Genomic DNA, 24,893 nt, shown 5'->3' with positions numbered 1-24,893 from the left:
TTCGCTCAGGTTTCTCGTACAATCACGTGACCTCTCCAACACTCGATAATGCACTCTTTTCGTCCACGTTTAGGCCAATCTTCGGCATGAACATGAAATCTAATAAGCGCAGTACTTAAATCAGATGTTTCTCTCGCCTTGAAAACATTCCTGGGTAAAATCTATAGAGATTAGCCGAGTTAATCTACTTTTTCCGTGCTTAAAATCTCTGCCGCTGAAGTCTATAAATAACAAGAGGCCCATCGGCCTGGACGCTCAGCTGACTTATAATCATAGGATGATTGAAAAAGTGGGAACAATGATTTTGGCAGTTATTATTGTAACTGTATTTGAAGAGTTTGTGGATGGGGTTGTATATCTTCATATGTAGATATTTAATACATATGTGGATGGATGTTGAAAAATATAAGAGGGATGGATTAATCTCTAGAGATGGCAAGAAAAGACACTGAAGAAGACATAATGCTGAATGGAATTTTATTACAAAATGAAATGGAAAAATATATATGTATGTAAGCAAAGCTATACATATACATGTATGTAATAGGTTTGTAATTATTATCTTGTCGAGCAAGTAATTGAAAATCATATAGAATCATTGAAAATCACAGAGATGAATTATATTCTAGATATTGAGTGAAGTGAAGATGCTGGAATGTTTACAATGATTATTGTCATCCAGCTAGTGATTAATGCTCTTTTTAATAATTGGATTATGGATTTTTTTAAAGCTTGGAATGCATGTGATATACAGGAAAAAAAGGAGGAAAGGGGTATTGTGACATTTAGCAGAATTTGAATGTTTTGCAGTGACGAGATATTGTAATTCAAGAAATAAAAAAAAACGTCGCTTAAGTTCAAAATGCTGACTTGTTTACAAAGCAATGAAACACACGTTAGACTACAAGGTGGTTCAGAAAAAATGTATCATCTAAAAATGTTACTTAAATCTAATGATTTTGGGGTATAAATGTTTCATGAAATAAAGTGAGTTATAAATGATCTTATTTTTGAAATGTTTGTTCTGATTGCAAAATGCATTAAGCACAAGAGGCCTTTATGTGAATGGGTTGAAAATGGCTTGAATATTAACTTAGCACTGGAATAAAAGGTAGAATGGACAATGTCTTAGCAATTTCATAATGGTTAAGATATATACATGTATTACGTTAAAGCAATACATATCTGTAATGTTTGAAATGTCAACTGCCACAAGTTCTGCATTGATAGTTTAATAACTACTAGTATTATGTAATAGGCAAGGTATTGGGCATTGTACCATTTGTCCACAGTGTGAGGTTGGTTGTTGCATTGTTTAGAATCTATTCAGGTAAAGGCGTTTTGTGCAATCATGCAATAAGCCATTAGAGTAAACATTTGAAGAGTAGTCTTTCACATCTGCCAGTGTACATTTGTAGACCAAAATATTTCCTAGTTTTAGTGTTGGGGAATATTTTGTAGGTGAGATGTTTTCTGAAACACCCTGCTGTACATACAGGAGGTATAACAACAATAACAAAGAATGACTACAAAATAATAACATGATTGGTAAATCAAAATATACAGAACACAATAATTTGTTTGAGTCGTATCTAAAATCGAAGAAACCTTAACTTAACAGCATAACATAATTACAGAAAGAGGAATCTTACTCTCCAGTAAGTTGAATACATGTTGGGCATTAAGCAAATAGCAAATCTCAAATCTTGTGGATATGACACTTTGAACATATCTTTGAGGATAGGGCTTACTCAGAGGGAGTACAAGAGATAATCGTTGCAGTGGTTTTGTAGAAAACAACCTCAAAATTGCTGTTGTAATCCAGTAAGAAGGATTCAATGTCCTGTGCTGATAGTTGGTTATTTGCCTGTTGAGCTGCTTTGATAGCATCTACTATTTCCGAGACACAATTCTCACTGAAGTTCAATTTGAAGCATTGTTTTCCTTGTAGGAATGTACCTTTACCTTTGTAAAGGTTTTTGACTTTTGTCAGTTACAGTTTTGACAACTGTCATATAGTGAATCAACATGATTGTTGCGAGTGGAGCAGGTGTTGCATTTGTAAGGCTGGGTTCATATCAAGCTACATGGTATATAGACAAGCTGGCAAACAATGGCTTGATGGTGGTGAACACGTCACTTTGTTTAGCTATTGTTTTTTGGCGTGTCTATATACGGTGTAGCTTGATGCGAACCCGGCCTAATGCTTTGAAATGTCAACTGCTATAAGTTTTGCATTGATAGTTCTGCATAGATACATGAGGTTTACATGTCAATAACAAAGAATGACTACAAAATAATAACATGATTGGTAAATCAAAATACAGAGAACACAATAATTTGTTTGATTCATATCTAAAATCAGAGAAACCTAAACTTAACAGCATAACATAATTACAGAAAGAGGAATCTTACTCTCCAGTAAGTTGAATACATGTTGGGCATTAAGCAAATACCAAATCTCAAATATTGTGGATATGACACTTTGAACATTTCTGTGAGGATAGGGCTTACTCACAGGGAGTACAAGAGATAATCGTTGCAGTGGTTTTGTAGAAAACAACCTCAAAATTGCTGTTGTAATCCAGTAAGAAGGATTCAACGTCCTGTGCTGATAGTTGGTTATTTGCCTGTTGAGCTGCTTTGATAGCATCTACTATCTCCGAGACACAATTCTCACTGAAGTTCAATTTGAAGCATTGTTTTCCTTGTAGGAATGTACCTTTACCTTTGTAAAGGTTTTCGACTTTGGTCAGTTTTTGTTGGCAGTTACAGTTTTGACAACGGTCATATGATGAATCGACATGATTGTTGAGGGTGGAGCACATGTTGCATCTGTAATGCTTTGAAATGTCAACTCCCACAAGTTCTGCATTGATAGTGGCAGTCTCCATTTGTATGTACTTGGTTAATTGTGTAATTGGAGTGATGATTGTTTGTGCAGCTGTTGACAAACTTTTTTCCTCATTGAATTCTTTGACAGAAACATTGGTGAGTTTGAAGCTGTTTCCAACCTCAAGAGAATGAATGTGGTCACCCCATGATGTCAATTTGATCAGTCCGCTAGCATCAGAAACATACTTGTTCATTAGTGTCATGGGCCCTGATGTTGTGTTCTTTGTTTCAGTATTATCCTCTTGGGCAAGAACAATGACCTCTATGTTTATCTTTTGAAACGCTGGCAAGTGGTGAATGCTGTTGACTGCAGTAATTACAGTTGATGGAGGTTTGTGGCAGAATGTGAGTTGCTTAGGAAGTGAAGTGATTTTTGTTTTAGATGTTAGTTTCACATCCATTTGTTTTGAGTTTTTGGACTGAATGAATCCATGGTTTTGGATTTCAATAGGAAATGTGTTTTCCATGTTATTGATCAATGTGGCTTTGAATTGTTCAGGTACGAATGTGATGACATGCTGGTATGTATTTTCAGCAGTTTGTAATTTGAATGTGAGGTGTTTGGACTGGGTCACTACATCATGCACATAACCAGTTAGTGTGATGGTTGATGTTGAAGGTGATGCTGTGGTAGCATCCAATGTTGAACATGTCTTCGTTGGCGTAGCTGAAATGAAAAAGAAGTTTTGTAAAAATATGAATCTTTGTGCAATTCATGTCATATGGCATACAGGAAATATGACCCTGTTTTATTTAGCAGTGCACAGTGCACACTGTTTGAGCCCTCCCTCAGTCGTTTTTGAAGGATTTACATTTTGGCTGAAACACTAGGTTGTAGAAAACAACTGATAGAATGTACTGTATATAAATTACCTAATCTTTTCTTCATTTTTTCTGGAGTGAAGACAATTTTCCTCTTTGCATCAGAGACAGTTGGTTCAGATAGAATGGTGGGTTTGGATGGAATGCATGGAATGGAGGTGGATGGAATGGATGTTTCTGTGCCTGCCCCTAAAACAGAATTGTTAAATGGTGTTTGAGAATATAGAAGTACTAATTTGAAAATGACAATTAGTAGAAAGCAAATTTTAAATTTATGAAATTTATATACAGAAGAGACACATGAAAGTTTTGAATGGAAATATTCTATTTAGCTGAATCTTTTTTTACTAGTAGAAATGAAAGTTATGTAGTTGTTTGCAAACATAAATATTCGGCAGGTCGGACGATCAGATCATCGGGAAGTGGAAGCAATCTATCATCGACATGACAGAGGGATAGGCCTAGCCAAGGCCCAACTAATATTGGCTAACACACCACTCAAAACTTATCTAGGCCTACCAGTGCCAAGCACCAGACACTACTGGTTTTAATAGACCGATTCTCTGTGAAAAAGCCACAGTATTTTTTGCAAATATTGACGATCTACATGTAAGCACTCGCCGTAACTGAAATCATTACATTACATTTCGATTAGTCCATCCCATAATATTACAGCAATCAGTCATGCGCAGAGGCTTTTCTGGCAACCTCATTTGCATACTATTCGTCCCTACGATATCGCCCTCTATGTTTATAATGGCACCGACGCGATCAACGTAACCGCGTCAAAAGTGTGCGTAATTTCTAATTTCTCGTCAAATACTCGATGGATTTATTTCAAATTTCCGAGAATGACAGATGAGGTTACTACTTACCTTGGGTCTTCTTGGTTTTTCCATACATCATCGATTAAACCACGAAAATTAATGATCTTCAACACTTAAATTTTTGATATACAATCGAGTTTTACGGGCACCACTACAACCACGCGAGTGGGGAGCTTGAAACCAGTTAATTCCGCGAATTGCAATTGCATGACCCCACTTGCACATATTGATTTAATGTCATGACGCAAAGAATTTTGGTCCACTTCGGAACTTTGAGAGCCTACCAAACGATTATTTTATAACCGTAATCACCACAACCTGATATTTACAGGTTTTCATTGCGTTTCTATTGAATCACATTGCTACATTTGAAAAATAAGCTGCAGAATGTGGTTTTTGGAGGATGAAATCTGAAGCCACTTGAAGAACCAACAGAGTTAATGATGACGTCATACAGCGGGAAATTCAAATAATTTAAAACCATTTTTGGCCAAGAGCTCCCTCTAGTGACAGATTTTAGAACTATTTTTCACAAAATTTCAATAAGAAAAATTTACTCATTAAATTTAGCCAAGGTGTAATGCAATAACTTTGCTGTAAAAAGAAATAGCCATTTTTAAAAAAAGGATCTCGCAATTTGAATATAGGTCAAATGGCGAAAACTTTCGGTGTTTTTTGTAGTACACCAATAGGCCTTTCAGCATAGCTCGTTAAAAAAGTGCTGCCTCTCAAAATAAAAAAACGTGCCACCAAAACAATAGTGTGACAGACAGACAGACAGACAGACGGACAGACATTTCTTAGTTATGTGTAAAGCTTAGCTGACTTATGTCAGCTGAGCTAAAAACGATTAACATCGCGGCAGTGTGGTTCCCATTGTGCGCCCTCCCACTTCACACCATCTCAGGAAGTTTTACGGAGAGGGAGGGCGTGCGGTAAGAAGAATGGCCAAAATGACGTCACGTTTTCCTGGCAATGCCTCTTGCCAGACCAGTCAAGCATTTGGAAAGCATCTTTAATTCAGACAACGTTAGAACGAGAAAAACGAATATGTTAATTTGCAAAAGTAAAAGCAGATTTCACCACTAACCAGTCAAATCGGAATACGACGGCGCAAAATGTTCTCGCTTTCCTCCTGCTAAAAAAACCTTGTTCTCGCACTCCTATTTTAATTTATGCCCAGGAATATGATATGATCTGTTTTCACTTGTTTGTAATTAAATGGTATTCATATAATGAGATCAATAGTAGTGTTCGTGTTATTATTTGTCGAGAAATGGAATCTTATTCGTTCAACTAGTCTTCTCTCCCCAGGTGCCTCGCGGACCTTCAGGTTCCCATACTCAAGACCAACTCTTACGATATCGCCCTCAAAACAACCCTGGATTCATGAATTCACAGGTGCTGCCTGTGAAATCTCAGTTCTAGTTGATATCAATATCAAAGCGCACTCTCTCAAGTCCTCATTTTCACTGTCTCATATCAGGTTCAACATCAAACCGTATGTCCTCATCATCATCTGACAATTCTTCCTCCGCGAGCAACAGATCTTCAGCAGGCTGAGCATCCCCTAACAACTGGGCTGCCTGAAAGGCACGATCTGGCGCTTCAGGTGATACGTCAGCCCAAGCTTCACTCACAATGTTAATCACGTCTGTTAATGTAATCTGTGGGCACTGACCATCAGCCGCTGTGTGCTGCCGTTTCCATAGCTTCCTTCGCTCCTTACGGTGCATTTAAATCCATGGATAACCGTTAAATCCAAAGGTTGTACCAAGGATGTACATCGGGCCGGTATGAAGTCGACAACAACACTCCTTGAGACCTGACTCAACTAATGGAAGGTTAAAGTCCTCCGCCTGATGTGGACGAAACTGGTCCAGAAGCAGCAAAGTTCTTCCGGGCTCAGCATCCTCAAGTTGTGGGAAGAAAATCTCGTGAAGCCAATGTTGCATTGTTTCCGCATTTTGCCATCCACTACGAGATGACGTTACCCTTACGTTGTCGGGGATGTTGTCCAATGCTCTTATTTCTCTGATGAAACCAGGCTGTCTAAATATGATCTGCACAGGAGCTTTACGCCCATTCGTCCCGATCGCAAGAGTGACGGTACAACCCAGCTTATGATTACCACGACTGGTTTTGATATCCACATTTGGGGTTCCTTTAGTTTCGGCTGTATAGAGCGGGCGAAAGTCCAACTGCATTAATGTTTCATTCATATCCCAAATTGTTTGAATTTCTAAAGCGTGAACAGTGTCTCTCACTCCGTCACGGAAGTTCTGTACCCGTTCATTGGCGTCAGCGGGAAGTACCGTAGAATTTGTCGTCCGGCGACGGAAAACAATGCGTTTCCTCTGCATAAACCTGGTGGTCCATCCATCGCTGGCCCGAAACAACGAACGCTGAGGTCGATTTTGGTATAGTTCTTGTCTCTGCTGTAGCAGCAAGTCGTCCACCCAGTCTTGAAAGATTCGAAGGGCCGCATTGCGCAAGTCACTCCTTGAGACCGGCAGTGCAATTCTCCTCTGATCAATAAATGACTGATGGACACTTTCTTCCAATTCCGGCCAACACCCGTTGTGATCTTCTCTGACTCGTCGAGAATGGGAATTTCTTTCCATCTGTTCCATTAAATTGTCGATATCGTTTATCCATCGTCTGAGGGTTGTGACAGGTATGTGGTACCGTCTCGCGTATTCTGCAGGGTTAAGGAGTCGGCCTTGTAGAATTAAACCCTGGCACTCCAAGACATGTCGGACCTTGGCCTCCACCGTATAACTATGGTGCCTCCTTGGTAGGCCTCTTGGAGCATCATCCCCGTTATCTGGGTCCATGAGCCAAGCGGTTGCAAGAAATGCAACCAAAAATATCGCTGTCAACTTTAACGTCATCTCTAAAATCTTTAGCATTACAGAATGGGACAAAGCCCACCAACGTTTTTGCTGAAAATGTGTTTTTTAACATTCAGATTTGAGTTTTGGTAACACTGAGATACCAGGTATAGTGTAGCACTATGAGAACTCATCTTAACCGTAGCCTATTGCGGGGAGACTGAAATTGTGTACGAATTGTAATTGGTCACATAAAAATCGTCCAAAATATATGATTTTGTAAATGTAACAATCTGCTGTCAGATGCCAGGAAATCATGTTTTATCATAAAATCTTTCTGGGGGAGCCCCCCCCCCCCCGCTTTGGCGCTCGCGTCACGCTTCTTGTTCTTATAATTTCATTGTTCTTCTAATTTCCCTGGGTATGGATTGGTAGCTACCACAGTGGGGAAGTACCATACATGCCATACCACTGTGGGACAGGGTAAGGTTTTGACCCCTTATCGTACCCTCTCGACTTTGAGTTAATACTTCTTAGCGTTAGAAATGGCAGCTTGCCAAAGCCTTCAGCATTGAAGATGAGCAAGAATACAGAAGAAGAAGCTGCACAATCATTTCTAAGGCTAAGACATTTCTACAATACGTCCTTCAACCAAAGTAAAGACCGGTATCAATCGTGTACCAGATTTTCACCCACAATTACTAACAATTGTAAACAAAATTAAACAAAATACAAACATATTCTCACGCACTTCCAAATACTAAATAGTCTGTTCAATGCACTGTCCGCTTGACAAATGTCTGTGCTGCATTTGACTGGATCAGGTTTGCACACGGCGCATCATTTTGCACACGGTTGCGCGCCTTGCCTCTTCTGAAATATTCGGGGACAATCGGAAGTTTCCGAAAGATGATGCAAGATCTAAAATGGCACCAAGTCGAACGCAACGAATATGGTTGGCGGGAGGCGAAATTTTTTTCTGCAGGATACTTCTGGCATAGTGTACATCTGACAGCCAATCAGAATTCAAGGCAAGCACGTGTCTTTGTTGACATCATCTTTCCACATGGCGCAATAATGTCAACAATGCCACGTGTTCTGATAATCTTGGAAAGAACAAGTTAGCAAATGGTTAGAGGAGTATATTAGCTAAAATATATTTATTTGCAGTATCTTAACATGTATTTTCATTGTCGAGTGGACTGTATTTATTGGACTTGTCTGTTAAAGGCGCACTGTGCTCGGCAAAATAGCCGAGGTTGAATGTTTATCTGTCAACCGTGTAACTAGTTCTGCTGCATGTATATGCATAGGTGACGCCACCATTCAATTTATTTTGTTTGCTTGTCAAAATGTGTTTTATACAATGGCCCTTCAACAATGTTCAAACTACCAAAATCAACAGCAGACATCGGATACACTGTCCCTTTAATAATTATCAACATTGGCAACACTGTCAGTGTCACTGCCCCTTAAAATTTCACAAATCGCGAGACATCGGATACACTGTTCCTTTAATAATTATCAACATTGGCAACACTGTCAGTGTCACTGCCCCTTAAAATTTCACAAATCAATGCATGCACTGCAATGTAGCGATCAGATCAGCTGATGCCTCTTTTGTACGCATAATATCATCAATTTTACAATGAATCTGTGCAATTCATTCCTAAACACGACGACACAAACCTTGAGTTGTGCATAATTGGGGTCAGACAATGAACTATTGTCACATTCACAGTTGAAGTGGCACTCGGCATGCGACTCGGTATCGTCTATTGTATTTGCATTATCATGCATAAATAAACAGTGTGACGTCAAAGATCGCGCCAATTGTGATTGGCTGTCAGATGTACACTGTGGCAGAAGTATCCTGCAGAAAAAAATTTCGCTGGCGGGAGGGGACATAAATCAGAATATATGGGCCGATTAATTACTTGCGCCGCAAAGGCCTCCCGCGAATGATGCGCCGCAACAATGCCCCGCTAAACACGCCGTAAAAGAATGCGCCGTAAAAATCTCGCCGCGTGACCCAATTTAAACCAATCAGGAGCCAAGGACGGTTTGAATTTTGCGGCAGAGGTATTTTCGCGGGAGTCTTCTGCACGATTTGCGGGGGACTTATGCAAATTTCGCGGAAGACCTTCGCGGCGCACTTCTTTAACCAATCAGAGACATCGTATTTTCCGGCGGGTTTACTAAATGTACAGTCATGCATGATAATTCACATAAAGCATGTAGGGGCCTATGCCTATATTGATACATATCTAGTATTCACATCTCGAATGACGAGCGCCTGTGCTACCGTACGATAGAAGCACTGAACTGGTCATACTCATAGGCCTACATACAAATGACGACGATTAGGTTACAAAAAAATCATCCTTCCTTATTAGGTGGAATATCATCGATGTATAACCCGAAGTCCGGGTTGTCATGATGCTGACAAAGTCTCCCGCTAAGCGCCATTTTAACTCAAACCTCGATACATGACGTCATTGACGCCACATTTAGAATTTCAAGCAAACGTGGACATCCCGATGAGGCGAGTGTGTGGCGCAAGATTTTGATACACCACGTGGTGTCGTAGTGATGAACTATTGATCCCGTTCAAGACAGCACTGGGGACAGCGCCAGAATTGCCCAGGAACAAATTCAGTGATCATATTTTGTCCCCAGTTACAGGAAAAAAATGATATTTCTAATTGGGGACGTCCCCGTTTGACGGGAGGTCACCATTTGGAAGGTGAGGAAATAAATGATTGTCCCCGCTTCTAACCAAATACATACGCGCACGCACAGCAAAGGAAAAATGACTTTCCTCCTGCAGTTGCCCACTTGAAGCCGCTCAAAGATGTTGAACAAAGATTACACACAAATGTTTGCACATTCTATAAAGGCGTATAAAACGACAGGCATTTCAAGCAGTCCAGTGGCCTTCAGGATAAGAGTGTTGGCAAATAATACCAGAGGTCTCGAGTTCGAGTCCCGATGAGAGATCCTTTCTATTTTTTTCCTTCCAGAATTCTCTGCGAAGGTCCGTATCGTCCCACGACTTGTTGGTTTGTGAAATCAAGCGAATCGAAGCATTGGAGAACTATCATGTTTCAGGCCGTATTCAGAAGGGTCTTTCGGTCGTTTGAATTTCTTACTATTGCCGCATGGGGTGCTCTGGTTTTGTGCATGCAGTTCAGCTTTAATGATCTATAGCAGTCCACGCCAGGGATAAAATTCTCGGGTTATACGTATCAGATCAATAAACACTCAGCTATTGTCCGCTATCCTATACTATTAGGCCAAGTATAGTGAAGGGACGCCTCCCTCCGTCGCGGTTACGACGCCTGTCGTCCATGGGAGAATCTTCTAGAACATTTCACCATCAACATTGAACATTTTAACCTTTTTACACGGACTTCATCATGGACTATCAATTAAAACATAACGTTTACTGCATAGCATTAAATATTTTGTCAAGCCATCTTTAATATTATGGACATCTGTAATGGTCATATTAGCCTAGATGTTCTAATTGCACTAGTTGATATTCAGCATTCAGCAGCTGTACCAGTGCCTGGATCAGTAGACAATTAGTTAATTTGTAGTGTTGCCGCCATATACTGCGGCTAGTTTGTCTTCGGCACCTCACCCGTCATAGGCGGAATCGGTCGCACACGCCAACATGAGATATTTCTTCTTTAATCGATTTGCAAATTAATCCTCGTTTCAAACTGGAAATTCTTAGCCAAATGTGGCTTATTGTAATGAGGAGAGAGGGAATTATGCAGTATAAAGCATACAGATAATTGAAATGCGTTGATTAATAGTTGGGCTATTAATTAGGCCTGTGTTTGGCACGTTTTAATGACTTGATGACTTTTGCAATATTTTAGTTGGTACTCAGTACGCCAGTAAGCGCCACCAGTTTTAGGATGCGGTCTTTTAATTGATATTCGTTATGCCAGGAGGCGCCACTAGTTTAGGATGTGACATTGTTTAAGATGTGACAATGATGATTAGTGCAGAACGTTATAATGGTTCCAGAGCATTAATTCGGTTAGTTTGGACTCAAAATCGTTTATGTTGTGTTTTTCCAGGATTCTGTTGCTGTTTAGAGACTAGTCACGCAATTTAGTAGAATGGTGGCATTGGTAACATCCTAGACTTAGTTTGGACAAATCTTCAACCGAAGACCAGAGCAGGAAGAAGACGTCACAATAGACTTGGAAAGACTCTGTAATTGTTGCGGCTGAAATTGTACCCAAGTGGTATTGTAATCTTGACTGTTTTTGCGTTATTTAAGTTGTTGTTGTTAATCCAGTGTTACTGTCATCATCTCGCTACTTTGAAGTATCTTTGAGCAGCAATATGTAGATATAATATATTTTCAACGAATTTGCAGCACCAATTTAAGACCTCACTCTTTTGAGAAATATTTCATTGAACGTATATTTGAATAATTATGTCAGTCATACCTGGGAACTGCATAATATAATGTGATCAACTTTCATTTTGATTGAGTTTTAGCGCCGAGAAAAGGGTTCCGAAATGCATTGCATTGCGCCTGTGGTGGCGGTGTTCGATGGCGCCAGTGCCGAAACAAAATTTGTGATCGTAATCGCAGCGGTGCGGAAACTCACTGTGACGATTAGGCGACAGACATTATGTAGACGTGATGAGAAATGAGATGCTTAAGGGTCATTCACTTTTAAAATTTGTTAGTAAAACAACTATAGTCTAGTAGTTGCTATCACACCAACTGTGAAATTAGTAAAAATAGTAGTGAAACTACCGATAACCATGGATTAGTTACTGTAATTAAACAAGTACTAAAAATAACCATCAGAATGATTAAGAATTACTCTTTTGATAGTTAAAACAACTAATTTTACAGTTGGTGTAGTAGGATCTACCAGAGTAGTAAAAACGAAATAGATCAAAAAATGTAATTTTTACTTAATAATTTTAAGAGAGTGTACCTCGATCGCTCGGCCCCAGTCACCGACGCGGTTATTTGGTAATTAATAATCATCCGCGCTTTTGAATAAAGATGCACTTCCAACTAATCGAGCATACATAAAATTTGCTCTGGGAAATACCCTATGGGGCTGAACGCAGTTTAACCGTCGTGACTCGGGTTAAAAGCGCCTTTGCAGAATCGGACTTTTAAATCGTGCTTGGACATCGACCCTTCCTAGCAAAGTGCAAGTGCGCGCGATGGTCTAACACAAAAATTGAGTGAGTAAAAAGACGGAGCTGTTTTAAACGGTATATATTAAATCCTCCGAAGAAATACAACGAATTATGAGGATACCAAGTGTTAGCATGAAATAGGATTTCACCATGCCACAGAGCCGTTTCATTTCAGCAGGTCGACTCGGCAGCTTTTCATCTTTAACATGTTTAAGATACTTAAACTTTGTGCAAAATGACTATCACTTGACCATGACTATGACTCGTCTGTGTGGCGAAATGGAAGGCACTAAAGGAATGCAGGCCCACTATGCATCTGCGTATGTCATGTAGTGTCTTTGTGGTTGTGGTTATGATAAAAGGGAACATAAAAGGAAGCTGGCCCACTATCGATCAACGAGTGTCATGCAGTGTTGTGGTAATGTTAAACTGGAAGATACTAAAGGAATCTGGCCCACTATCCAACAACGTGTGGCATGCAGTGTTGTGGTAATGTTAACATGGAAGATACTAAAGGAATCTGGCCCACTATCCAACAACGTGTGGCATGCAGTGTTGTGGTAATGTTAAAATTGAAGATAATAAAGGAAGCTGGCCCACTATCCACCAACGTGTATCATGCAGTGTTGTGGTAATGTTAAAATTGAAGATAATAAAGGAAGCTGGCCCACTATCCACCAACGTGTGTCATGCAGTACTGTGGTAATGTTAAAATTGAAGATAATAAAGGAAGCTGGCCCACTATCCACCAACGTGTGTCATGCAGTACTGTGGTAATGTTAAAATTGAAGATAATAAAGGAAGCTGGCCCACTATCCATCAACGTGTGTCATGCAGTACTGTGGTAATGTTAAAATTGAAGATAATAAAGGAAGCCGCCCCACTATCCACCAACGTGTGTCATGCAGTGTTGTGGTAATGTTAAAATGGAAGATACTAAAGGAAGCTGGCCCACTATCCAACAACGTGTGTCATGCAGTGTTGTGGTAAAGTGTAAAAAGGGAAAATACTACATAAAACTGGCCGGGTCTACCATCCATCGGCGTGTGTCAGTATTGTGGTGATACTGTATACATTGTCATGAGTGGCCGTCGCGGGAAATTAGAAAAGGCTTTGATTTTCATCTTATACATAAATATCATGTCGAAGCTAAGTTGGGCCAATAAAATGCTATTCTGCTTTACCATTTATGAATAAAAATCTACGCCTTTTCTGATTTACCGCGGCGGCCACTTATTCAAATGTCTACACGATGTTTCACCAAATTTATTTTGGGACTTCTAAGGCCAGGATTCTATCCTTGTTCCTCAAGTACCATCCGAATTCATTGCAAACTAGCCTGAAACAAAACAAGACAGCTGATTGATCCGTTTAGAGTAGCCGTCCAACAACGATTTTAACAAGAGGGCTGATTGGTCGAATATATACAGTACCTGTCCAACCACGAACAAGAAACATGCTGATTAGTATGTAGGTTGCCTCAACAAAATATGATTGATTTGTCTATCCAAAAAGGGGGAAAATTGATCCGTTCAAATACAGCACTTGTCTCAATTTCGTCACCATCAGTACAATATACTACAGTGTAGTATAGCGTTAAATTGAATATTTCAAAGTTATTTATGAATGGTTTTTCATATTCCGCCTATCCGTAATTACTAGAAATATCAACCTGGAAACTGCTAGAATAACATGGAATTCATCATGGGGTATACAGGGATTTAAATATGTTGTGATAATGATTTTTTCAGAACTAGTTCAGTATTGCCCATTCCAGTGGTTAGTGTAGTGTTAAGACCGATTAGTAAGATATTGTTTATACTTTACAGCTGTCATAACGAATATTTGATTGCCAAAAAGAGACTTAAAGCAGTCCATCTCGTCCGACGCACTGGCTGAAAGCCTCTTTCATCCATCGTTGCTGTCCAGAACTCTAAACTTACCGCACCAAGTCCTTTTTAGGGACACCGTTTCTCTCAGGGCCGCCGGCACACGCAAGGCCACATCCAATATAAAACAAGAAGGCTGGCTGAAAAAAGAACAAGGGTGCGGTATGATAGGTTGGGTGGTAAATAAAGTACGCCATTACAGAGCGTCTAAAGGGAATTGAACCAGCTGCTACCCACCCAAAAATCACTCCGGGAATGATCGCAATGGCTGTGTAGCCATATACTATTCGCTTGAGGTGGTTTTCCTTTTTCCGTGTTCTCTGGTGACCTTGTGGCGAATAAGAATAAACCTTCGTTTGGCTAACTGGATCCGCAAGGGAACGATCTATATTTTATGAGTAGCCTAATGTTCACCATCGCACATGAAGGAAGTTGCCTCAATGCTCTCACCATCTTCGCGCTACAACGCACACACCATAGCCAGATGACTGTCGGACATGACGACAAGAGAGTTCGTGAGTCGATCAGTTAAAGATTTTCAACGTTATCACAAAAGAGTACAAATGGTACGTTGCGGGGGGGGGGGGGGGGCTGAATCTGTTGTCGCTCGTGACCATGTATTATAATTTGACTCATCACCTGTGTGGTTTTGTGTGAGTTTCTATATGTGCATAAGCGAATTTTTTCGAATTGATCTTCTGGCTTGTGTGGAACGTTGTTCAAATGGTTCTGAATCAGCTTTAAAGGCAACTTAGCCCAATGGGATAGATGTGTTTTCAATCAACATGATGAAAGAGCAGCCTAATGGCTGAGCGAAACCAAAGTCAATATCTCGAATGAAGACGGCACTCAGATTTTTTGGTGATTAAAACAGAAAATGCAGCAGCTGAACAAAATGATATAAATCGTCCGAAGCATCTAAAGGCACTAACTTTAGAATTCTTTTGCTGTGCCACAAGTGCATCATGGGGACGGCGCAACAGTACGGAAACTTTTGCAGGTTAAGCAACCCACCCGCCCTTTAAGATCCTCAGATGGTTCGCTTTTTGACCAGCCAAGTGTTAGGTTGGTGACCGTCCGCAAGCTGATTGGCAAGAAAAGAAAAGGCTCTATCTCTTTGCTCGGTACGATGTAAAGGGTCACAGATCACTTTAGTGGATACTGGCACTTACTCTCATTTTGATTGATTGATTGATTTATTACTTTACCTGATACGGAAAAAGCATGACCAAGAACGTGCCATTTGAAGCAAAATACTGACAACCTTCCCTAGCTATCATGGCTATCAGGCCGTTTTGCCTGCAGTGCCATTTTTCTGTGAAATGGACTAATAGTATACATGTACATGTACAGTCAAGCACACAATGATATCAACACCTACTTCAAATGATATCTCCCACACTAATGCACGAAATGCAAAGCAGTTTTTAGCATATTGTTCGAAGTTTTGTTTTTTAATAATCCATTATGACAGAAATGTAATGATACAGGTTTTCATTATGTAATCGGTCATTTAAAAAACCCTTACAAATATATTTTTCATTTCTAACTGTTTTTTAATAAAAATCTCCCCAAAACGACAGAGCACACAATTCTAAGATCTTTAGGTTTTAGGTCACCTCTGGGGGAGCTTATACAATACCGTGGCGTCCGTCGTCCGTCGTTGTCCATTAGCGGAGAACGTTTCGTCACCGCTAGGGCTAGATGGATAAAACTTGGTGTGACGGTAGCTTTGGGCAATATGCCCATACTTATTTTTCTTTTTCGCGATATGACCTACTTTCTGGCCTCCAGGCGGCGATCTTGGAAAATTGTTTGTTTGCCGTTTTGAAGCTAATGGTTGTACGTAGTGTGGCACGTTTTGTTTCTATATAAGTTAGAAGGTTCTAATCTCGCAAGGACATGTATCTAGGGACCCTCTTATCTACCCAAAAAAATTGTCCCGCTCGGACTTCAAATATGGCCGCCAGGCGGCCATCTTGAAAATTAAACAGAGTCGGATTGCAACCAAATTTATTGTAATTGTATATCAATGTACTCTTTACAACATCCCTGATTTTCAGTCAAATCCATACACTAATATGGACGCAAGGCGGCCATCTTGAAAATTAAACAAAGTCCTATCATTCCGAAACTAATGATCGGATTGCAACCAAACTTCATGTGATTATGTATATATGTACTCTTATCAATATCCCTAATTTTCAGTCTAATCCCATGACAAATATGGCCGCCAAGCCGCCATCTTGAAAACCCACCGAAGTCCTATTACTCCAAAACTGTTGAACAGATATCAACCAATTTCCATGTGACATGTACACTTTTCAATAACCCTGAAATTCAGTCAACTTTATAACCAAAATGCTATACTTAGACGGTACCGGTAACTTTATTTTGTGCCATTGAGCCGAGAAGAATAATATCATTCAATGGAATCAAAACTGGTGAAACTAGCAAGAAACTGTTCTCCCACACCCACTGCAAATTACATGCATTACATTACCCGAGGTGAGTACATGGTCCCTGGACCATTTCATTATTTCATCAAAATCGAACAAGCGATGGTGGAGATAAAACAAAATAAATGCAATTTTCTGGTACGCGCTGTGTAGACAACACAATGGTTTGCCATGCCAACACAACTATTCACGCCTGCTGTTTTGATCTAAGTGCGCTCTCTTAAAATTGCCATATCTAGAGTTCTGATTGGTCGATTTTAAGGAACAAAAAACCAAGATTCTTAGAACTTTTTTTTTATCATTCAAAAGAAAAAGACGTTTTCTGTAAGGGTTTTTTTTAAATGGCCGATTACATAATGAAAAACGTATGCGATCACATTCCTGCTATAATGTATGATTAGAAAACAAAATTTCTGACAATAAGATTGAATTTGGTCCGTTAGTTGGCGAGATATCTTATGAAGTAAGTGTTGATATCAATATCAGCTACACTGTACATGTAGGTATAAATAACCAAACGTGATAACTCTCTCACTGTCTGTTGATCGTCATGATTTAGTTTTAAGAAATTGATACCGAACTGGAGGTATTGGTTGTCTCACCAAAACCGCCAGGGTGGAGCTAAGATGTAGACCAAACCCGAGGCGTAGCCGTGGTTTTGGCCAATACTTTAGCTCCACCCTCGAGGTTTTGGTTAGACACAATAAATGTCGAGAGTGAAGTATTAATTTCTATTCTAAAACACCGCAAATTTAATAACGAATAGAGTGGTTTAAAATGCTTTTAAAATGCAATCCAACATTTTGCACCAACCGAAGCGGAACGGCTGAATTCAAAACGAGGCTTAATTGGCACATAGTGCATTTACACTGTAATGTGCGGTTCATTCTAAGCCCAGTTGTTTTAGAATGATCATCTCAAATACAATGCGGTCAATGCAGTTAACTAGTACTAGTAACAGCGTCGTGAAAGAAGCAGTTTTGAAAACTCACTAATACTGCTTTTTCGACTAGGACGAAGAGTCTCTCCACATCGTGGTCCGTGACGTCATTATCTAGATCTCCCAGAATCCTCTGCGTTTCTAGGTACTCCCTCAGAAACATCTTTCTCAGTGTTGGGGGATGCCGCTCTGGGAAGTTACCGTCGAAGACCAATCCTTTAAGGAAAGAGCAGCAGATGAGAAAAGTGGTCTCGCTTCTGCTGTAACGGGTATCCAAATGAAAAGGTAGGTTACGAGCATTTCTGGTAGACCATTAAAATAGCCTTCGATCCGCGACGTTAAACATCGTGCCCATGTGCGGCCTCAAACAAGGCCAGGACTATCAGCCTATGGCCTGTTATGTGTAGCACTATGCGATTCACTGATTCATTCAATATTTCAGTCAGAAATCGAATGAATAGTTTCTTTAGTGAAAAATAAATCAAATAAATTGTCAATCGAATCGAATGATAGGTTGTTTTATCAAAAATGTATTGGAAAAAGTTTAAAATATCAAGACCGAGATCAAACAATCTCATTCGATTCTTACAAATCACCTATTCAATATTAATCGCATAATTCGTCATATAGATTAAAGTACATTTCGATATAATCAAATAGTTCTTACAAAAAATTGAATGATAATTTGATTTTAAGAATGAATGTTCATTCGATTCCATATCAAATGAAAAGCAATATTAGATTTAAAAATCAAATGGTCTATTTGATTTAAATCGAATGACCTAATCGATTTAAATCGAATGAGTATTCGATTTCTAAATCAAATGGTCTCATTCGATTCTGCTCCTATTCCATTCGATTCTAATTGGTTGCTAGTTTGTCACGTGACTATGATTGACCAATCAAAATCGAATAGAAATCTACACAAAATCGAATGACCTATTCGGTTTTAAATCGAATGGTCTATTCGATTCTGCTCCTATTCCATTCGATTCTAATTGGTTGCTAGTTTGTCACGTGACTATGATTGACCAATCAAAATCTAATAGAAATCTACACAAAATCGAATGACCTATTCGGTTTTAAATCGAATGGTCTATTCGATTCTGCTCCTATTCCATTCGATTCTAATTGGTTGCTAGTTTGTCACGTGACTACGATTGACCAATCAAAATCGAATAGAAATCTACAAAAATCGAATGACATATTCAATTTTAAATCGAATGGTCTATTCGATTTTAAATCGAATGACCTATTCGATTTAAATCGAATGAGTATTCGATTTCAAAATCGTATATACTTCTTATTTGATTAATCGTATATACTTCTTTTCTGAAATTAAATATACTTTGATTAAATTGAAAGATTTGGTGTAATTAAAATCGAAAATGCTTCGTTTTTTGACCAGTTAATGCGATATATTTGAATCTGATTTTGATCTATTTCTTTCACCTTTTGATTTTTTCTAAGTTATATTCGATTATGAATTTATAGTGTTTGATTTGATATACAACAAGAACAGTATTTTTTGTTGATAAATGTTTGAAAAAAATCGAATGAATATGCAAAAAAATCAAATGATTGAGGGAAGAATCGAACAAAGTTGATTAAAATCGAATAGATAGGCACAAAAATCGAATTTTAATTGCAATGTTGCTCAAATCGAATTTTGCTACAAAAAACATGCCATATCAGCCATACGCAATTAACATGATTAAGCCTACTGCGCAGCTCCTTCGCAGACGGAGGCCACAGCTCTTTAATGTATTAATACATTGTATGTAACGCCCGTGCGCGGAGCTTCTTTTCAGGATAGCTGTTTGGAGGATTGCCAGACTATCTCCAGCACTCTTTTTAGGGATGATCAGACGTTAACAAGGTGCATGCCCTTTATTATTTTCGAATTGGCCAATCACTGTGCTTGAGACGCCATGCGTCGAATGGCAATAGTTAATGCAATGAAGTTGTTTATTTTCGGTGTGGCGAATGAAACGCCACTATTCGAGGCCGATTCCCGGCCCACGTATAGTGGGGCGGGCCAGCGCTGGTCTACATTTCTGGGTGCTTGGCTTAAGTCTACATGTAACTCGGGATGGACGACCATATTTTTTGACCCGCCAGCTTTAAATATGGATGATTCCCTCACTTATAATTACCATTTTTAACGCAGTTGGAGATCAATTTTCCCTGCTGCACATACTGGGCCGGGTTGTTCAAAAGCACAACAGTCACGTTATCTTTAACGGTTACGTTAAGTATCCTGAAGAACGTTATACGTCTTTCAGTGAAACCCATTAAAATTTACACGTTAAGACTTAACGCTTCCGTTGAGGCGAACGTTGTTTTGAACAACTCAGCCCTTCTCGGCTTTGGACCAATCAGTCCATTCACACATGTCATGCTTCCCTCTTAGAAATAAAGATTTTTCAGCTTTTGAAAAACCTTGAATGGTTTTTCGGCCTACACAAATATGCAGCCGTGGAGGTTTTTCAGTGCAGTGAAAAACTAGGTTTTTCAAAATCACAAAAAAACAAGTGGGGTTTTTCATTTTACCAGAAAACCTCTTCGGGACGCATATTAGTGTCGATCAAAACCTTTAATGGTGGTTTTTCAGAAGCTCAAAAACCGATAGCCTCCTTTTTCGAAAAAAAACTTGCCTATCGCAGAAAATTGCAGGAAACTAGCCAAATCATGAGTCGGCCAAGAAAATGCTGATATCTCGTAGTCGACAAAAATGATCCTATCTGGAAGAAGGATGGCAAAGGAATTAAAAGTTTAAAAACTTATATGTATGCGGTTACATTTAATGTTTTACATTTAAAGGGGTAAGCCGTTCGAAATTACTGGTTTATCAGGAAATAGAAATGAAGTTATACACATTGGCTTATTTCATTAAGTTTGTAGACTATTTTTCTGAAAGTGTTTGATGTGTTTCGACTTTTAAAATAAGTAGAAAAACACGTTATTTGTTATAGCTTGCACAACTCCTGGCATATCTTACCAAGGCCGGAACCTTTTCACACCTCTCATTGGAAGTGTCATAGAACCAGTATCGGGGTAATCGAAAAAAACTCAATGACGTCATGATTCCGTTCCTCGCCTCCGCGCAGAGCGTTGCCAACGCGTTGATCTGCACAAAGATGGTCGCTGCAAGAAGGGCTAACTTGGGTCACATTCGGGATCAAAATAGGTAACGTCAGATATTGCATTTTTCCATTTTATGTGCGATTCGATTTGTTGAGTGGAAGGTGTTCGTGATTTGGCAGCCGACAGCTTGGTATAATGCCCTTGATAACTTAGAAATTGCGTACTCACCGTCTTCGGGCACGTAAAGCATATTGGACGGATGGGCATCATGATGACATAAAGTAAGTGACACACCAGTCCCTTCCATCATAGCTAACATCTCTTTCCACTCAGATTCTATCCATGCTTTGCTTGGGTATTTCGTCTTAAATCTAATAAGATGAAGAAGTGAGTTACAACAACATTTGTAAATCATTGTAAAGATAAGTGTCAAGCGGGCAGGTTTTGAAGGGGGTGTTTTAGGTCTCAAAAATGTAAGTTATCTCAGTAATTATAAATAGTAAGGGCCGATTTTAGGATATTGGTGCATGGGAACCTAGGATAGTTGCAATAAAAGGGAACAAATAGGGCCAAAAAAACGGAAATTGGGCAAGTTCAAAAGCCCAAAATCCGGTCATTCGCATACTGCTAAACGAGTTTTTAATCCTTGAACCTGAAATAAAATGGGACCCCCATACTAATTCTATGTTCTGTCATTTCATGCACTGCTAAACTAAGCTTAGTGCCACATTGATCTCACGTTCAACTCTTCTCTCTATCGGCTTTGGCTGCACCCGAAGACAAACGACGATAATTTCTGAGTAAAACGTGTCAAGGAAAAAGGGCGTCTTCCCCATGGTAACAGTTGTGTGAGTACACAAGACATTAAGTGTTGCGAAACCTGCCTTTCTTGATGGAAAAAGATTTCATGTACATTTGGAGCGTCGTCTCAACGACCTACTTACAATTCATCAGCCTCCTCTTCGCCTAGCGTTTCCGGCCAATTACTCAACAACTCCTCCGCTTTTTTCTTTAGCTCTGGAACCATTGGAAAGAGGTGGCCATATTTCTCTTTAGCAATGTCACTTGTTTTTTTACTGTGGTATTTTGCCAGTTCCCTCGCCACTGATCTACAAATGTGAGGTGAAAAGACTGAGTGATTGAATGCTTCGAAAAATATGTAGTACCACTCTGCGATCTCCCAAAGAGAAGACTCCGCTTCCTTTGCCTCGGATCAACCAAAAACAGATCAAATGTACGCTTCCAAGTAAACGGTGCTAGTATCACTAAGCAACCGTTACCAATGGCAAGCTAGGAGACTGACCATTCTGGAGACAACCACCCACCTACAGCTTGGTCGATGGATTACGACCAGAATGTACATGCAGGTGGCTACCCCTAGATTGAATGACCTTTTTGTTCCTCGTGCATTTGCGTACCATGGGCTACTGAAATCTCAGTTGGCCTGGCTGCCACCTTTTACGGCCATAATAGGCCTGATCACATGCGCAGCAGCTGATGTTGACGCGTGTCCGTCCATCAACATATGTTCGTATTCAAATGCAAATAGATTGCAACTATTGTAAATAACGTACCGGTATCACCTTCGTTCTTCTGTCTATTTTTGCCTTTCGGAAGCACATTGAAAAACTTTTGATCACAATTTCCGTCTGCAATTTCGGGCATAGATTTGCAGTAACTTAATAAAAGGTCGAACAATCAGTCAGCTATAGCCTTTTTCATAAGAAAATGTCACTGTCCTTTTAGGTAGAGAAGAAAATGTCAAACGCATTGCACCACGTCGATGTAAACGAATATATACCAACAAAATGGTAACCATGGTTATTAAAATGTGAATATCTTCTTGTGTCTCAAAATTAGAATTTGGAAAAAACAACCTCTGAAGAATTCAGCCAAGTAACATGTACTTATGAAGTCGAGTATTGGGAGCAAATAAAAGCCTACCTGAGAATTTTTTCATCATTTAGTGGTTTCTCTGCCAACATACTCCAATCAAAGCGCTCTCCAATAATATACTCCATACAGACTCCATTTTTGAAGATGCAGTAAATATTTGGTGTTAACCCTCTTTCATTAAACAGCAACGTGGCTGCTAACTCGCGTTCCCTGTTCATTATGAACTCGTAGACCTGAAGAAAGATCCGGACCACCACAGCATCTGCCGTTTTGCCATCGTAGGTTGCCAGAAGGGTGATGTTGATGAAGCCGGATCCAGGACAGGGCTGGGAAAAGAAACATTAATGCGACAGTTCTGACAACGTTGCACGCTCCTAACGGGGCGCGGTTGCATGGAAGTTTTCCAGAATGGTGCAAGCAATGGACTCAAAATTTGGACAGTTTTTAACAGAAGACAAGGTCATCAGCTCCAACTTTATACCAGGCGGGTTGGCGTCAGACCCTAGATACTACCTGTCAAGCAAGGATGGCCCGGACAGTGTGTTGGAACCAGTTCCGAGCGATAACCGCCTTGAAACTCCCCGATTCTACCATGTCATGAAGACACCACCCACCACGACCACGGCAAAGCTAGATCGGGGAATATTTTAACAGAAATAGCTAGATCTAACGGTGTCGACACATGGCTGAATGTACGACAGTCAAATGTATAACAATTATGCGATGTCTCACTTGATCTTACTGATTGGCAAATGATGTTACACCAATTGACAGAGAAAATTGGGATATCATCGTTGAAATGAAGAAAGACATGTGCAGATGTGCGCAAACCTACTTTTAGAACCGACACGGGTTAAAACAAAGAGCAAAAGTGCGGTCAAAAACCTAGACAAGGTGGGATAGTCCGGCTATCCTAAAAACCGCTATCCTGAAGAACAGCTCCACGCACGGACATTGCATCGCAGAGCCGGGGCCCATGTGCAGAAGCTTAATTGCGTAAGAGTTAGGGCTGGAATTCCAGGCATTTTTCGACCCTACATGACGTACAGGTAAATGTGAGCTCATCGTCTGCCTCGGTGAAGTACGCACCCCAGTGGCATGCCATACTTACATTTAGCTCTATTTTGTTTTCTTTGGTCCATTGTGGTCTTATCTTCAAAAATATGTTCCTCAGATCAGGTTCAGGATCTTCTCCATTGACAAATTCGTCTAAGATGAGTGGTTGTGATCCTACGTCAGTAGCCATCGCTTCTAATCTAACAGACTGAGCACTTCAATTTATATTGTGTGGGGCTATATTGTTGTAAGCGTCGAAATGATATTAAAAGGAACTTATCACTCAATTTAAATGTTCATCAAAAGTATCTTTGTGTCTTTGAAATGTTCCAAACATTACTCCTTCCTTTTGATTCAAGAATATAGGCCTAGATATGCATAATGTTGTAATGGACAGACGTAGCAAATATTCGTAACATTAACATGATGAGCTGCGTCCATCATCAAAATTGGTCACGACCAGAATGGAGGATAAGTTCACTTTAAAAGTACATGTTGTCAGAGAGTGCCTCAAGCAATCATCGAATGCCTGGTCAATCGCCGGGTCAATTGTTCATTATCAAATCGATTGATTACACGCCATCGATTTATGGCCCAATTCATGAGGACATGGCCCAGGTTCGTCTATATATATAGGACAATCAGGTTCCGAATCGTGTCAATGATAGTAGAGAGGTTGAGATGCACAACTTATACCGATACTTAAACTTATCACTTATCGAGATACGTATACGTTCTTACTTATCTCAAATCACCTTGAGAAAACCGAACGTATACGTATAACGTATACATATCTTCTATAACTCCTTGTCTCTGATTCGGTGACAATCATACCGCTCACCAAATCGCAATAGGTCTTGTATTTTAGAGGTTGTTCCATTAACCAAAATGGCTGCTGTTAACGATATAATTCTTGGTATTGCGGCTGATGTTCGAAGCCAGAAGATGCCATGTTAATCATTTTGCTTGATGATGAAAGAGAGAAACCAAGTCGGTTC

At 39.7% G+C, this 24,893-nt stretch overlaps 2 protein-coding genes across 3 annotated transcripts; both read right to left on the bottom strand.

Annotated features, from left to right (window-relative positions):
* Nucleotides 1-475: 475 nt before the first annotated feature.
* Nucleotides 476-3,901, bottom strand: LOC135493557 (uncharacterized). Its single transcript, XM_064780962.1, has 2 exons — nucleotides 3,769-3,901; nucleotides 476-3,562 (listed from the first exon to the last, which is right to left on the bottom strand). The coding sequence occupies exons 1-2, from the start codon at nucleotides 3,782-3,784 to the stop codon at nucleotides 2,511-2,513; spliced, it is 1,068 nt and encodes a 355-aa protein (XP_064637032.1). The 5' UTR covers nucleotides 3,785-3,901; the 3' UTR covers nucleotides 476-2,510.
* Nucleotides 3,902-12,632: 8,731 nt separating this feature from the next.
* On the bottom strand, nucleotides 12,633-24,108 carry LOC135493393 (ethanolamine kinase 1-like). 2 transcript variants are annotated; one of them, XM_064780718.1, is made up of 8 exons: nucleotides 23,951-24,108; nucleotides 22,888-23,165; nucleotides 21,888-22,052; nucleotides 21,172-21,314; nucleotides 20,514-20,600; nucleotides 17,909-18,072; nucleotides 14,512-14,597; nucleotides 12,633-13,907 (listed from the first exon to the last, which is right to left on the bottom strand). In XM_064780718.1, exons 1-8 carry the CDS (start codon nucleotides 24,083-24,085, stop codon nucleotides 13,835-13,837), a joined length of 1,131 nt encoding a protein of 376 aa, XP_064636788.1. In that variant the 5' UTR covers nucleotides 24,086-24,108; the 3' UTR covers nucleotides 12,633-13,834. The 2 variants fall into 2 exon arrangements, with proteins under 2 accessions (XP_064636788.1, XP_064636789.1); XM_064780719.1 differs by lacking the exon at nucleotides 20,514-20,600.
* Nucleotides 24,109-24,893: the final 785 nt, after the last annotated feature.

This window comes from Lineus longissimus, chromosome 9, assembly GCF_910592395.1.
Source record: "Lineus longissimus chromosome 9, tnLinLong1.2, whole genome shotgun sequence".
Taxonomy (NCBI): Eukaryota; Metazoa; Nemertea; class Pilidiophora; order Heteronemertea; family Lineidae; genus Lineus; species Lineus longissimus.
Note: the sequence above shows the minus strand (reverse complement) of the source record. Positions and strands in the feature narration are given on the sequence as shown.

What these genes read in the sequence shown, in the direction of transcription:
- LOC135493393 (XM_064780718.1), bottom strand. Translation starts at nt 24,085, where the DNA reads ATGGCTACTGACGTAGGATCACAACCACTCATCTTAGACGAATTTGTC. An exon ending in CCTGCAATTTTCTGCGATAG is followed by an intron (nt 18,073 to 20,513) that starts GCAAGTTTTTTT and finishes CTTTCCTTAAAG; the next exon opens with GATTGGTCTTCGACGGTAAC. An exon ending in TAGTCGAAAAAGCAGTATTA is followed by an intron (nt 14,598 to 17,908) that starts GTGAGTTTTCAA and finishes TTCTTTTTTCAG; the next exon opens with CCAGCCTTCTTGTTTTATAT.